The 16,918-nt window shown below is 41.4% G+C and overlaps 1 protein-coding gene across 1 annotated transcript in view; it reads left to right on the top strand.

Moving 5' to 3' along the window:
• igfbp7 (insulin-like growth factor binding protein 7) overlaps nt 1-16,918 on the top strand; it is a 50,329-nt gene that overhangs the window by 3,233 nt on the left and 30,178 nt on the right. Inside the window, exons 2-3 of the mRNA XM_034182223.1 lie at nt 8,147-8,256; nt 12,742-12,849. Coding sequence (XP_034038114.1) covers nt 8,147-8,256; nt 12,742-12,849 — 218 coding nt within the window. The remainder of the gene's footprint in view (nt 1-8,146; nt 8,257-12,741; nt 12,850-16,918) is intronic.

The raw sequence follows: 16,918 nt of genomic DNA on the forward strand, positions 1-16,918 counted from the left end.
AACTGCACCTAAGGTCTGAATTCACCAGCAGTAAATCCACAGAGAAACAGAGAGAATACTAAGGTGAACAGGTAACTACATCTGAGCTTCACTAACATACCCAGAATTTAGATAAAGTCAGGCTGAGACCTGTTCTGCTTATAATAATATGAATTAAAGGGATAAGAAGCATAGTTCCATACTATGCAAGTATGCTAGCCATACGAGAGGGAGAATAGATGCGTCTCAAGTCTGCACTTGAAAGTCTCTACAGAATCAGACTGTTTTATCCCTGTAGGGAGATCATTCCACAAAGTGCACAATAAAAGAAAGCTCTGTGCCACTTCATCATGAAGCTGTGTAACTGGGGATACAAAATGCAAAACATGCACTATTTCTTCAGTCACAGCCACATAAGCCTGTAACATCTTCTGGGTTGTCTGGGTGTCTTGGTGGCTTTCCTCACTCTTCTCCTTCTTGCACAGTCACTCAGTTTTTGATAACTGTCTACTCCACACATATTTACCATAGAGTGCCATACTGTTTGTATTTATTCAAAACTAATAAAGTTCAAGACATATTCAGTGACTTGGAAATGTTCATGTGTCCATCCCCTGACTTGTCCAAATAAAATTGGCAATTAAACTGATTATTTACAGGTATTATACCAAAGGGGCCCATTACTTATGCAACCCATCATCTTGGCTTTTAGATTTTAATTAATTTATATCAAGTTGTAGAGATTTGCTTTCAGTTTAAGGGGGATAATTTTGTATTTAAAATGGCATAAACAAATTAAAATATGTGAAATACCAAGTGTTCCCAAACTTTTGGAAGGCCCTGTAAGTATTCACAGTCTGTGCTCAATGCTTTATTGATGCACCTTTGCCAGCAATTACAGCCTCAAGTCCTCAGGTCTTCTTGAATATGATGCCACAAGTTTGGTGTACCTATCTTTGGGCAGTTTGGTCCATTCCTCTTTGCAGCACCTCTCAAGTTCCATCAGGCTGGATAGGGAGCGTCGGTGCACAGCCATTTTCAGATCTTTCTAGAGATGTTTGATCAGATTCAGGTCTGGGCTCTGGCTGGGCCACTCAAGGACATTCACAGAGTTGTTCTGAAGCCACCCCATTTGATATCTTGGCTGTGTGTTTAGGGTCATTGCCCTGCTGAAAGATGAACTGTCGTCCCAGTCTGAGGTCAAGAGTGTTCTGGAGCAGGTTTTCATCCAGGATGTTGCTGTACATTGCTATATTCATCTTTCCCTCAATCCTAACTAGTCTCCCAGTTCCTGCTGCTGAAAAACATCCCCACAGGATGATGCTGCCACCGCCATGCTTCACTGTAGGGATGGTGCCTGGTTTCCTCCAAACATGACACCAAAGAGTTCAATCTTTGTCTCATCAGACCAGAGAATTTTGTTTCTCATGGTCTGAGAGTCCTTCAGGTGCCTTTTGTCAAACTCCAGGTGGGCTGCCATGTGCCTTTTACTAAGGAGTAGCTTCCATCTGGACACTCTACCATACGCCCCTGATTGGTGGATTCCTACAGAGATGGTTGTCCTTCTGGAAGGTTCTCCTCTCTCCACAGAGGAATGCTGGAGGTTTGACAGAGTGACCATCGGGTTCTTGGTCACCTCCCTGACTCAGGTCCTTCTCCCCCCGATCGTTCAGTTTAGACAGGTGGCCAGCTCTAGGAAAAGTCCTGGTGCATCTGAACTTCTTCCATTTCCAGATGATGGAGGCCACTGTGCTCACTGGGACCTTCAAAGCAGCAGAAATGTTTCTGTACCCTTCCCCAGATTTGTGCCTCCAGACCTGTCTCTGAGGTCTACAGTCAATTCCTTTGACTTCATGCTTGGTTTGTGCTCTGACTGTCAAATGTGGAACCTTATATGTAGACAGGAGTGTGTCTTTCCAAATCATGTCCAATCAACTGAATTTACCCCAGGTGGACTCCAGTTAAGACTGGGTTCAGAGCTCTAGTCAAAAGGTTGTTATATTTTGGTCAAAAAATCAACTATTGAATAAACTACCAAAAATATGTTTTCCTAGTGTAGAATTTTCCCAGGAATCAAAAATTGAAGTCAAAAATGCAAAATCTTTTACCAGTTTGATGCTATAAGCCTTTTAAGTACATGATATCAAAATCGTTTTTGTTCTCCAAGTAGCACACGGACCTTACAGTGTATAATGTTAAGAGCTCATATGAAAGTTGTTACACATACGCACAGTTTATATGATATGAAACAATTACAAAAATATCAGTCCTGTCTCAATTCAGAGACAGCAAGCTGGTAATACTGATTAATCTTGTCATTTTTAGCTGCATGCGCTGCATCAATCTTATTTTCGGCTCGTATATCAACATTTTGAGTCTTTACTCTGCTAAATCTGTCCTCTCCATTCCATTTCACCATGACAGCATCTTAGTGCAGCACATTACTGAAACAATACTTCACATGGTGATACAAGCACCAAATCCAGCACAAATTCTCCTTAGACATTTCTCCAATTTTAGTAAAAAATGGTGCAAATTGTTGATTGAGCTACTTGGATTAATAAATGGAATAGTTTTGACTGTGTTGAAGGTCAAATAATGTTGATGTCCATTGAATTCTATGACATGTGACATATGTTACCCCATAACATGATAACTAAGCATGATACATGGTGCAAACTATTCCTTTTTGAAACCCTACTGACTCAACCAATAATTTGCATCACCTTTGAAGAAAAGAGGAGCAACTCTAATTTTTGACCGATGTACAACTGAAACTGAACTTTGTCACCATTCTTGTTGTTTTACCCCATAACTCTATAGAATTCAGTTATAGATAGTCCAAAACTATACCTTTCTGGAATCTTTACAATAAGACAAATAATGTGGTATAATTTTCAATATGACTGGAGCATTTTTATATTTTGACCCCTATGAAATTCTTCAATTGACCCCTACGTGGCCGCCAATTGAAAAATCAAGTGGCCAGTCGGTTTTTTCAAATGAGTAACATCTAAGGTGTACTTTTGCCAAATTTGGTGCTTGTATCACCATTTGAAGGATTCCTCTGTAAATATTTTCCCCAGGTTTTGACTCGGCAGTGACAAACAAACCTGGTCACCCTACAGTCTTTTGTTCTGTGGAACACTCTTGAGAAATACTGGCACTGTCTTGAGACTGTGGTTCTTTGCCCGTTGAAATGTTACTTGCTCGAGCATGATAGTCCTTTTCTTCCTCGGTCAGCTTTGCATAGTCACCAGGAGGGCGTCCTCCAACTCCTCCTCCTCTAGAACCTTTTACACCTCGGCATGGTGTCTATAGTCAATTACTCTGTAAAATAAAAAGAATAATATATATTTTTACTTTATTTTAATTGCAATAACTTTGGTGCTCTTAAATACAAAACTAAAAACTTATATTATTGGTCATCTTTGAGTTACTTCTGCTGTTGAAATTCAAATATGCCTTATAATACACAGGTGAGCTTAACACTATAATTGGTAAAATCTGTTGTGTAAAAAAAAAAAACTTACACTCCAATATGTAGTCTCATACAAGTATTTCAAAGTAAACTTGTTGAAGCCAGTACAGTTAGGTTCATCAAGCTCAAATTTGGTGACTCTGTGATCAATAATGAAGCCTAGTAATTTTTTTTTTTTTTAACAATGTCATGTAATTTTAACATGCTCGCAAAAAGGTAAGGGGGTGGGTTAGTCAAAAAATATTTATTTCTTATCTAAGGTTAAAAATATAAAAGGTGTTGCTGTTAGTTTGTTCTTTTAAATCTCTAAAGAATGATGTATAACACATGCAGCTTTCTTGAAAATTATGGCTACAAATTCTTACCCCTTGGTGAAAAAAAATCTGTAAAAATTGCCTGCCTGCTCCTCAGGATTCTCCTGCACAGTTTGGCATGATGACATTCTGTAAAAGCTTATGGTTATATTTTATAGGCAGTATTAGTCATATGGATGGAACATTTTAAGAATGCGTACATTAAAAATGTGACTTGAAAAGTTTTTGCCCACCAAAATCTGCTGTTTTTGCCTGTTTTTTAGCAACAAAAAAAAAAAACACTCAAATCCAACATAAGATCAGATAATAGACTTTTTTCTTTATTACCATCAGAAAGTATACATAATTTTCCATGGAGTAAAGTGAAAGCATTTGGTACCGATAAATTTTGTAGCCTCAATAATTTTGACACAAAAATGTCACAAAGATGTGACTCAAACCTTGAACCTTGTCGTAAGCTGTAGAAACTTCTCAAGGATGATCAGTGGAAACTGGAGGCACACCTGAGCTCACTTTAGAGCTACAGTAGTGTTCAGAATAATAGTAGTGCTATGTGACTAAAAAGATTAATCCAGGTTTTGAGTATATTTCTTATTGTTACATGGGAAACAAGGTACCAGTAGATTCAGTAGATTCTCAGAAATCCAACAAGACCAAGCATTCATGATATGCACACTCTTAAGGCTATGAAATTGGGCTATTAGTAAAAAAAAAGTAGAAAAGGGGGTGTCCACAATAATAGTAGTGTGGCATTTGGTCAGTGAGTTCGTCAATTTTGTGGAACAAACAGGTGTGAATCAGGTGTCCTCTATGTAAGGATGAAGCCAGCACCTGTTGAACATGCTTTTCTCTTTGAAAGCCTGAGGAACATGGGACGTTCAAGAAATTGTTCAGAAGAACAGCGTAGTTTGATTAAAAAGTTGATTGGACAGGGGAAAACTTATACGCAGGTGCAAAAAATTATAGACTGTTCACCTGCAATGATCTCCAATGCTTTAAAATGGACAAAAAAAAAAACAGAGACGCGTGGAAGAAAATGGCAAACAACCATCAAAATGGATAGAAGAATAACCAGAATGGCAAAGGCTCACCCATTGATCGGCTCCAGGATGATCAAAGACAGTCTGGAGTTACCTGTAAGTGCTGTGACAGTTAGAAGACGCCTGTGTGAAGCTAATTTATTTGCAAGAATCCCCCGCAAAGTCCCTCTGTTAAATAAAAGACGTGCAGAAGAGGTTACAATTTGCCAAAGAACACATCAACTGGCCTAAAGAGAAATGGAGGAATATTTTTTGGACTGATGAGAGTAAAATTGTTCTTTTTGGGTCCAAGGGCCGCAGACAGTTTGTGAGATGACCCCCAAACTCTGAATTCAAGCCACAGTTCACAGTAAAGACAGTGAAGCATGGTGGTGCAAGCATCATGATATGGGCATGTTTCTCCTACTATGGTGTTGGGCCTATATATCGCATACCAGGTATCATGGATCAGTTTGGATATGTCAAAATACTTGAAGAGGTAATGTTGCCTTATGCTGAAGAGGACATGCCCTTGAAATGGGTGTTTCAACAAGACAATGACCCCAAGCACACCAGTAAACAAGCAAAATTTTGGTTCCAAACCAACAAAATTAATGCCTCGCAGATGTGAAGAAATCATGAAAAACTGTGGTTATACAACTAAATACTAGTTTAGTGATTCACAGGATTTCTAAAAAAGCAGTTTGAACATAATAGTTTTGAGTTTGTAGTGTCAACAGCAGATGCTACTATTATTGTGAACACCCCCTTTTCTACTTTTTTTTTTTACTAATAGCTCAATTTCATAGCCTTAAGAGTGTGCATATCATGGAATGCTTGGTCTTGTTAGATTTGTGAGAATCTACTGAATCTACTGGTACCTTGTTTCCCATGTAACAATAAGAAATATACTCAAAACCTGGATTAACCTTTTATTCACATAGCACTACTATTATTCTGAACACTACTGTACATAGCAAAAACAGCAAATACTTATGTGCATGTGATTTATTAGTTGTTGGTTTTTTTATATACTCAACCAAAATATAAACGCAACACTTTTGGTTTTGCTCCCATTTTGTATGAGATGAACTCAAAGATCTAAAACTTTTTCCACATACACAATATCACCATTTCCCTCAAATATTGTTCACAAACCAGTCTAAATCTGTGATAGTGAGCACTTCTCCTTTGCTGAGATAATCCATCCCACCTCACAGGTGTGCCATATCAAGATGCTGATTAGACACCATGATTAGTGCACAGGTGTGCCTTAGACTGCCCACAATAAAAGGCCACTCTGAAAGGTGCAGTTTTATCACACAGGACAATGCCACAGATGTCGCAAGATTTGAGGGAGCGTGCAATTGGCATGCTGACAGCAGGAATGTCAACCAGAGCTGTTGTTCGTGTATTGAATGTTCATTTCTCTACCATAAGCCATCTCCAACCAGCCGTCTCCAACCAGCCTCACAACCGCAGACCACGTGTAACCACACCAGCCCAGGACCTCCACATCCAGCATGTTCACCTCCAAGATCGTCTGAGACCAGCCACTCGGACAGCTGCTGAAACAATCGGTTTGCATAACCAAAGAATTTCTGCACAAACTGTCAGAAACCATCTCAGGGAAGCTCATCTGCATGCTCGTCGTCCTCATCGGGGTCTCGACCTGACTCCAGTTCGTCGTTGTATCCGACTTGAGTGGGCAAATGCTCACATTCGCTGGCGTTTGGCACGTTGGAGAGGTGTTTGCTTCACGGATGATGCAAAGGAGATGTGTTGCACTGCATGAGGCAAATGGTGGTCAAACCAGATACTGACTGGTATCCCCCCCAATGAAACAAAACTACACCTTTCAGAGTGGCCTTTTATTGTGGGCAGTCTAAGGCACACCTGTGCACTAATCATGGTGTCTAATCAGCATCTTGATATGGCACACCTGTGAGGTGGGATGGATTATCTCAGCAAAGGAGAAGTGCTCACTATCACAGATTTAGACTGGTTTGTGAACAATATTTGAGGGAAATGGTGATATTGTGTATGTGGAAAAAGTTTTAGATCTTTGAGTTCATCTCATACAAAATGGGAGCAAAACCAAAAGTGTTGCGTTTATATTTTTGTAGATTTGCAAATGTCTAAAAAAAAAAAAACCCTGACAACTTTTCTCACATTGTCATTATGGGGTATTGTGTGTAGAATTTTGAGGGGAAAAATTAATTTACTCCATTGTGGAATAAGGCTGTAACATAAAATGTGGACAAAGTGAAGTGCTGTGAAAACTTTCTGGATGCATGGCATTTATATATATATATATATATTATATCTAAACTCTGGGTCTGTTAGTGAAACACAGGGTTAGCTGTCAGTGAGCACATTAGTACCCTCTGTGCTTCTCTGTTGGTTTGCTGCTGGGAACTGGTACTTTAGGTGTTGTTAGCTCTGGCCGACTGATTTTGCTGTCTTACTGTCCGTCCGGAAAATTGACCTGGGATCAGTGTTTTTGCCACCATCTGCTAGACTTCACAACCTTCCAAGATGGCTGGCCTGAAGGATACTGCAGATAAACAACACTTTAAAATGACTTAAAAATTTGGGACTTTTTTTTTTAGAGTCAGATCCACTCTGGACTTTTTTTGCATTCTGTTTTTTTCTGTATTGTATTTTCTTTTATCCTCTCTGTTGCTGTTAGTGTGGTCTAAGCAGTTTGTCAATCTTCTGAGTCTGGTCTGCTTGAGGTTTCTTCCTCAGAGGGAGTTTTTTCTGACCACTGTTGCCTGCGTGCTTGCTCGAGGGCTTGTTGAGGTCAGACCTTACCCCGAAGCCCCTTGAGGTGACGTTGTTGTGATTTGGTGCTATATAAATAAACTGAATTTAATTGAATGGAAGGAAAACTTTTTTAGAGTTTTAGGATGGAAAAGCTGTTCAACAGAAACCTGATTATTACCTATCATCAGTCCACCATCTGCTGACTGTCCAGCAGGTGGTGGACACGTCCTCCTTATATGTTCTTTAATATATTTTATGTCTCCTTTTCCCTCACTTCTTAGAAGCGCTACAGCTGCTGGACTTTTTACGCTCCCAGTGTTTGGACAAAGTTCAGACCTGCTGCTGGTTTATGGTTCAGATGATTAAAATAATAATTCTCTTTGACTTCACAGTCATCCATTTGAAAGCAAGCAAGCTTTTGAATTCCTTTCAAAATGAAAATCCACAGCGCAGTTGCTCCGAGCAAACTGAATTCTTGCAGGGGTACGGAGGATTTACTGTCAATGCCAATTCATGTGTTGGTATTTGGGCGCGTTTCTGCCTGTCCTGGACTGATACGCTGACTCTTATCTGTCTGTCTGCAGCCCCCGTCATCGTCACCCCTCCAGCTGAAGTGTACAATGTCAGCGGCTCGCAGGTTTACCTGACCTGTGAGGCAGTCGGCGTGCCAACACCTGTGCTCACCTGGAAAAAGGTCAGAAGGTCACAACCATGTGGTGGATCTGCTCTCTTAGTTCAGAGACTTAAGAGTAAAACTGTCTGACCTTCATTTTGGATCCCGCCTCCTTTCTTCTTCATCATCTTTCTGTGTGTGTTCACGTCTTTTTTTCTCCTCTTAAAAAGTTTATTAAAAATATGTTCAAAAAGAACATATTTTTGAAAGGGATGATGTGAGTTCAAATTCTGACACACATTGAAAAAACTGAAAGATATACGAGGTCTATTAGAAAAGTATCCAACCTTATTATTTTTTTCAAAAACTATATGGATTTGAATCACGTGTGATTGCGTCAGACAAGCTTGAACCCTTGTGCGCATGCGTGAGTTTTTCCACGCCTGTCGGTTGCGTCATTCGCCTGTGAGCAGGCTTTGAGTGAGGAGTGGTCCACCCCCTCGTCGGATTTTCATTGTCAGGAAATGGCGGAATGATTTGGGCTTTTTTTCCATGAGAATTTTTTCAGAAACTGTTAGAGACTGGCAGCTGGAAACCATTAGAAAAATTTATCTGGCTTTCGGTGAAAATGTTACGGGCTTGGTAGAGAATAAGGAGTGTTACTGTCGCTTTAAAGATGGCCCCCAGCGGCTGTGGGGCGCGCCGCACTCCGAAGCCGCCATCGACAGGCTGAACGATCATTTCATTTCTAAACGGATGGCTGTCTGGATCCGTGACCATCGTGTGCCAGTTTTCTGGTTATCACAAGAGCTGGACATCAACCATTTTCCGGCAGATTTCACTTTTAACAAGAGATTTTGTCATGGAAAGCCAAGCGGAGGCTTCGCGCGTCACGATGGATTCGCTACTGGAGCGAGACAAAACCACCTCCGTTTTGGTCTCACAGGACGGCTTTGAGATGGCGTTCAGACAGCTGTCGGTGGTTTTTCCATTGAGTGATTATCCGAGAAATTGTGGATGTGCCTGGACATGCCAGAACATGTCCCGTGAGGCTTCATCACAGCGTTGCTTTGCGCCATGCGGCACTGCCACGACTAGCGGAATTCCTCCGCACGTCTGTCTCAATGTGCCAAAAAAGTGCTGATGTCCACGTCTTTTCACAATTCCTGTGCTAGTCAGACGGCGCCCTGGATAAAACACAGCGTCCAGTTTGGAAATGAACGGCACATTCCACTGTTACAGGAGTTTTTGTCATGGAAAGAGGAGCAGAGGCTTCGCGCGTCGCGGCGGTGCCGCATGGCGCACAGCACACGTGATTCAAATCCATATGGTTTTTGAAAAAAATAATAAGGTTGGATACTTTTCTAATAGACCTTGTATATATATATATGAAGCAGCAGGACCTTCGTGGCTGGGATGACGGTGGGGGATCGAACCCACGTGGCTCGCACCAAAAGACCGTTCCTCTACCAGGTCAGCCAAAGGGGAACTCCTCGTTAGCCAAGCTAGTGGGAACATCTTTTCAATTGGGACCCGGGACTTTCATCCCGCTACACATCTCCCCACCATTTCTGACTTTGTTCCGAAGTCATAGGTGCATGTTAGCATACTCTGTGACCCACATCCTGTTCGTGACGCCAGATTGAAGCAGCAGGACCTTCGTGGCCGGGATGACGGTGGGGGCTTGAACCCACGCGGCTCGCACCAAAAGACCGTTCCTCTACCAGGTCAGCCAAAGGGGAACTCCCCGTTAGCCAAGCTAGCGGGAACGTCTTTTCAATTGGGACCCGGGACTTTCATCCCGCTACACATCTCCCCACCATTTTTGACTTTGTCCTGAAGTCACAGGTGCATGTTAGCATACTCTGTGACCAACATCCTGTTCGTGACACCAGATTGAAGCAGCAGGACCTTCGTGGCCAGGACGACGGTGGGGGATCGAACCCACGCGGCTCGCACCAAAAGACCGTTCCTCTACGGTCAGGTCAGCCAAAGGGGAACTTTCATATATATATATATATATATATATATATATATATATATATATATATATATATATATATATATATATATATATATATATATATATATATATATATATATATATATATATATATATATATATATATATAGAAGACAAGTTTGGACATGTCCTCTGACACGCTGAAATGGAGGTGTTCCTTTGTCTCGCTTCCAAAGCAAATCGGTCGTGACACGCGAAGCCTCCGCACGGCTTTCCATGACAAAATCTCTTGTTAAAAGTGACATCTGCCGGAAAATGGCTGATGTCCAGCTCTTGCGATAACCAGAGAAAGAGCACACGATGGTCTCGTATCCACAGAGCCATCAGCTCAGAAATGGTCCGGTGGCTTGTGCCGTGTCGTCGCAGCTCGGAGCGCGGCGCGTTGAGCGTCCTTAAAGGGGTTCATAAAGCTGTACTAACAGACCTTATTCTCTGTGAAGCCCGTAAAATTTTCACCGAAAGCCAGATAAATTTTTAGAATAGTTTCCAGGTGCCAGTCTCTAACAGCTTCTGAAAAAATTCTGATGGAAAAAAAACCCAAATCATTCGGCCATTTCCAGACAATGAAAATCCGACGACGGGGCGGGACCACTCCTTCCACAAGGCGTGCTCACAGGCGAATGACGTCACCGACAGGCGTGGAAAAACTCACGCATGCGCACGAGGGTTCAAGCTTGTCTGACGTGAAAACATATGAATCAAATCCATATAGTTTAAAAACAAAATAAAAAGGTACGATACTTTATGGACAGACCTCGTATGCCACATTAACCATTTAGGAATTACAGACATGGCCCCTCCATTTTCAAAGGCCACAAGTAACTGGACAAACTAAATATAAACATTCTTATTACTTTTCCAGCCACTTTTCTTTAAACAAGTTGGGGGATGAACACATTAACATTTTCTTGTACTTCATTTCCATCAATCACCAAGAAAAACAATGTCAATGTCAATGTTTATATAGCACATTTAATACAGAAAAACTGCCCAAAGTGCTGCACACACCCTAAAAATAATAATAGTAATAATGAAAAACACAACAGGAACAAAATGGCTAAAATGATAATCATAACCAAATCAGGAATCGGCTAGCTTGAGTCAAAAGTCAGAGCAAACAAATGAGTTTTTAACCAAGACTTGAAGATGTTTAAAGACGGGGCCATACGGACATTCAAAGGAAGCCTGTTCCAGAGTCTCGGAGCCGCCACTGAAAATGCACGGTCTCCCCTAGTTTTCAGCCGGGATCTCAGCACTTCCAGAGTCAGCTGATTGGCCGATCTCATATTTCGACCTGGAGCATGAACCGACAGAAGCTCGGAGAAGTAGGAAGGAGCCAATCCATTTAAACATTTAAAAACCAACAACAACAACTTGAAATGAATCCTGTAACTGACTGGAAGCCAGTGCAGAGAGGCCAGTACAGGAGTTATGTGGTCCCACTTTCTGGTGCCTGTAAGCAACCACGCTGCGGCGTTTTGGACCAATTGCAGACGATGAATGGACATTTGATCTAGCCCACAATACAGGGAGTTACAATAGTCCAAACGACAGGTGACAAAAGCCAGTCTGGTACTTTACAGTAAATCTGTCTGGAGGAAGCAGTTCTCAGAAATAAGCAAACGAGTGAAGAAAGACACCTCTGACGGAGTTCCAGGCTTCTGTGGCTGTGACTGGAGAAACTGTACAGTGACATTTTTGTGCATTTGGAGTATATCAGGGACACACACATCTTTCACTTGGTTGCTGCAGATAGATGGTTACTTTTGGATGTGGGGATGGATTGGGTGTCTGCCTGGGTGGTTGCCATCCAGGACCCAAGGCGGTTCTGTAATGTGGTGGATAATGCTCTGCATCAGAGCGAGGTCCTAGACCTAACCTTTCCATGAGATTAAGCTTGGATAACTTTAAACAGACTGGTTTCAGCACTTTGAGGACTGTGTGGACCAGGTGTCCTCTTCCCAGTGAATTCTGCTGCTGTTTGGCAGCAGTGTGTTGTGCCTCCTGCTCTCCTGAGTCATGTTCTGGAAACCAGTCACTTTGTTGGTGAGGAAAAGTTTCCTGACCTTGACTTTGTAGATGATGCTGTGATCTTTGTGGATTCCATTTGATATCCTGATTGAAGCTCAGTGAGAAGTCAGTGTGTCTGGGTTTCTGGGATTATTCTGGATCAAGACTAAAATCCAGACATTCCGTTTCTTTGAGGACTTGGCCATCAGAGGTCTGTCTGCAGGTTTCCACTGTGCCAGCTCTGTTTTAATCAGAAAACTATAAAACGACTAACCTGTGGTGTCCACACCAGGGTCAGATCAGGCGCATCACTGCATCTGCCTCACTGTAGAACTGCCTTGGGTTGTGGATGGCAACCACCCAGACAGACGTGTGGTAGATCTTCACCTCTCCACAGTAGCTATCTACCTGCTGCAGCCAGGTGAAACGTGAGCGTGTCCTTCAGGTGCCAGCTGCATGCTTCTTTTACTTTGTTGTTGGCTTTCGTCAGTTCTCTGCATCTCTTAAGATCACTTTGGTGTGTCCTTCTTCAGGTTATCATGGGCAAGAAGAAGATGGAGCTTCTTCCAGGAGACAGAGAAAACCTGGCGATCCAGACCAGAGGAGGACCTGAGAAGCACGAAGTTACCGGCTGGGTGCTGGTCCGTATCATTGTTCCATTCAGATCTGTAGCACACTTTATGATCTGACCTGATGACAGTGATGGACACAGTATACCACTAGAAAACACTCTGTGAGTGTAGATATGATGAGGGGCTTCAATTAAGGACAGATAGTGTCAGTCTTCACCTGGAGAGTTCTGGAACATACAGATGTGCTCAAACGTTTACATTCCCTGGAAGAATTTTTTTTTTCCCCATTGTTCAGAGAATATGAATGATACACAGTAACTTTTTTCCTCTCATGGTTAGTGGTTGTTTGAAGCTATTTATTGTCAGAAACTGTGTTTCCTGTTTTTAAATCATAATGACAACAGAAATGATCCAAATGACCCTGATCATCAATTTATTTTATTTATATATAACGCCAAATCACAACAAACAGTTGTCCCAAGGTGCTTTATATTGTAAGGCAAGGCCATACAATAATTACGTAAAAACCCCAACAGTCAAAACGACCCCCTGTGAGCAAGCACTTGGCGACAGTGGGAAGGAAAAACTCCCTTTTAACAGGAAGAAACCTCCAGCAGAACCAGGCTCAGGGAGGGGCAGTCTTCTGCTGGGACTGGTTGGGGCTCAGGGAGAGAACCAGGAAAAAGACATGCTGTGGAGGGGGGCAGAGATCAATCACTAATGATTAAATGCAGAGTGGTGCATACAGAGAAAAAAGAGAAAGAAACACTCAGTGCATCATGGGAACCCCCCAGCAGTCTACGTCTATAGCAGCATAACTAAGGGATGGTTCAGGGTCACCTGATCCAGCCCTAACTATAAGCTTTAGCAAAAAGGAAAGTTTTAAGCCTAATCTTAAAAGTAGAGAGGGTGTCTGTCTCCCTGATCCGAATTGGGAGCTAGTTCCACAGGAGAGGAGCCTGAAAGCTGAAGGCTCTGCCTCCCATTCTACTCTTAAAAACCCTAGGAACTACAAGTAAGCCTGCAGTCTGAGAGCAAAGCGCTCTATTGGGCTGATATGGTACTATGAGGTCCCTAAGATAAGATGATTATTCAAAACCTTATAAGTAAGAAGAAGAATTTTAAATTCTATTCTAGAATTAACAGGAAGCCAATGAAGAGAGGCCAATATGGGTGAGATATGCTCTCTCCTTCTAGTCCCGTTTGGACTCTAGCTGCAGCATTTTGAATTAACTGAAGGCTTTTCAGGGAACTTTTAGGACAACCTGATAATAATGAATTACAATAGTCCAGCCTAGAGGAAATAAATGCATGAATTAGTTTTTCAGCATCACTCTGAGACAAGACCTTTCTAATTTTAGAGATATTGCGTAAATGCAAAAAAGCAGTCCTACATATTTGTTTAATATGCGCTTTGAATGACATATCCTGATCAAAAATGACTCCAAGATTTCTCACAGTATTACTAGAGGTCAGGGTAATGCCATCCAGAGTAAGGATCTGGTTAGACACCATGTTTCTAAGATTTGTGGGGCCAAGTACATAACTTCAGTTTTATCTGAGTTTAAAAGCAGGAAATTAGAGGTCATCCATGTCTTTATGTCTGTAAGACAATCCTGCAGTTTAGCTAATTGGTGTGTGTCCTCTGGCTTCATGGATAGATAAAGCTGGGTATCATCTGCGTAACAATGAAAATTTTAAGCAATGCCGTCTAATAATACTGCCTAAGGGAAGCATGTATAAGTGAATAAAATTGGTCCTAGCACAGAACCTTGCGGAACTCCATAATTAACCTTAGTCTGTGAAGAAAATTCCCCATTTACATGAACAAATTGTAATCTATTAGATAAATATGATTCAAACCACCGCAGCGCAGTGCCTTTAATACCTATGGCATGCTCTAATCTCTGTAATAAAATTGTATGGTCAACAGTATCAAAAGCAGCACTGAGGTCTAACAGAACAAGCACAGAGATGAGTCCACTGTCTGAGGCCATAAGAAGATCATTTGTAACCTTCACTAATGCTGTTTCTGTACTATGATGAATTCTAAAACCTGACTGAAACTCTTCAAATAGACCATTCCTCTGCAGATGATCAGTTAGCTGTTTTACAACTACCCTTTCAAGAATTTTTGAGAGAAAAGGAAGGTTGGAGATTGGCCTATAATTAGCTAAGATAGCTGGGTCAAGTGATGGCTTTTAAGTAATGGTTTAATTACTGCCACCTTAAAAGGCCTGTGGTACATAGCCAACTAATAAAGATAGATTGATCATATTTAAGATCGAAGCATTAAATAATGGTAGGGCTTCCTTGAGCAGCCTGGTAGGAATGGGGTCTAATAGACATGTTGATGGTTTGGATGAAGTAACTAATAAAAATAACTCAGACAGAACAATCTGAGAGAAAGAGTCTAACCAAATAACGGCATCACTGAAAGCAGCCAAAGATAACGATACGTCTTTGGGATGGTTATGAGTAATTTTTTCTCTAATAGTTAAAATTTTATTAGCAAAGAAAGTCATGAAGTCATTACTAGTTAAAGTTAAAGGAATACTCGGCTCAATAGAGCTCTGACTCTTTGTCAGCCTGGCTACAGTGCTGAAAAGAAACCTGGGGTTGTTCTTATTTTCTTCAATTAGTGATGAGTAGTAAGATGTCCTAGCTTTACGGAGGGCTTTTTTATAGAGCAACAGACTCTTTTTCCAGGCTAAGTGAAGATCTTCTAAATTAGTGAGACGCCATTTCCTCTCCAACTTACGGGTTATCTGCTTTAAGATGCGAGTTTGTGAGTTATACCATGGAGTCAGGCACTTCTGATTTAAAGCTCTCTTTTTCAGAGGAGCTACAGCATCCAAAGTTGTCTTCAATGAGGATGTAAAACTATTGACCAGATACTCTATCTCACTTACAGAGTTTAGGTAGCTACTCTGCACTGTGTTGGTATATGGCATTAGAGAACATAAAGAAGGAATCATATCCTTAAACCTAGTTACTAGATCATAAGTTTCCATCCCCCTGTTCTTCATACCGTGTTAACATCAGTGACATCTTGGAGTCTTTTGTGGTGGTTGTGGTCGAGGCTCTCTGATGGTGAAGCTGCCACTGAATACGTCTCAGACTTTATTTACATCAGTTATGAAGAAATACAGACAGTATGACACCCTGTGGTAAATCTGTGTGGAGTAGACAGGGGAGGTGATTGTCTCGTGGTTAAGGTGTTGGGCTTGAGACCAGAAGATTCTCGGTTCAAATCCCAGCCTGACTGGAAAATCACTAAGGGCCCTTGGGCAAGGTCTTTAATCCCCTCGTTGCTCCCGGTGTGTAGTAAGCACCTTGCATGGCAGCAGCCTGACATCGGGGTGAATGTAAGGCATTGATGTGTAAAGCGCTTTGAGCGTCTGATGCAGATGGAAAAGTGCTATATAAATGCAGTACATTTACCATTTAGCTTCACCATCAGAGAGCCTTTTCCACAATGACCACAAAAGACTCCAAGCTGTCACTGACGTTAACACGGTATGAAGAACATGAGGATGGAAACTTTTGATCATTATGGTTTAAAAAGAAGAAACAGTAAGTGGCTTCACCCAACCACTACAGTTGTATGTAAAAGTTCGGGCACCCCTGATAATTTTCATGATTTTCCTTTATAAATCATTGGTTGTCTGGATCAGAAGTTTCAGTTAAATATATCATATAGCAGACAAACACATTGATATTTGAGAAGTGAAATGAAGTTCTAGTATTTACAGAAAGTGTGCAATAATTATTTAAACAATATTAGGCAGGTGCATAAATTTGGGCACCCTTGTCATTTTATTGATTTGAATACATTTAGCACTAATTATTGGAACACAAAATTGGTTTGGTAAGTTCATTGACCTCCTTACACAGGTGAATCTATCATGAGAAAGGGTATTTAAGTTGGCCATTTGACCTACAACATGATCTTGCTGCAGATAGTGTCTCTGTGCATCGTTCAACTATACAGCGCACTTTGCACAAAGAGATGCTGTATGATGCTGTAATGCAGATGAAGTCTTTTCTGCGTACACACCACAAACAGAGTCGCTTGAGGTATGCTAAAGCATATTTTGACAAACCAGCTTCATTTTGGAATAAGGTGCTGTGGACT

This window comes from Thalassophryne amazonica, chromosome 11, assembly GCF_902500255.1.
Source record: "Thalassophryne amazonica chromosome 11, fThaAma1.1, whole genome shotgun sequence".
NCBI lineage: Eukaryota > Metazoa > Chordata > Actinopteri > Batrachoidiformes > Batrachoididae > Thalassophryne > Thalassophryne amazonica.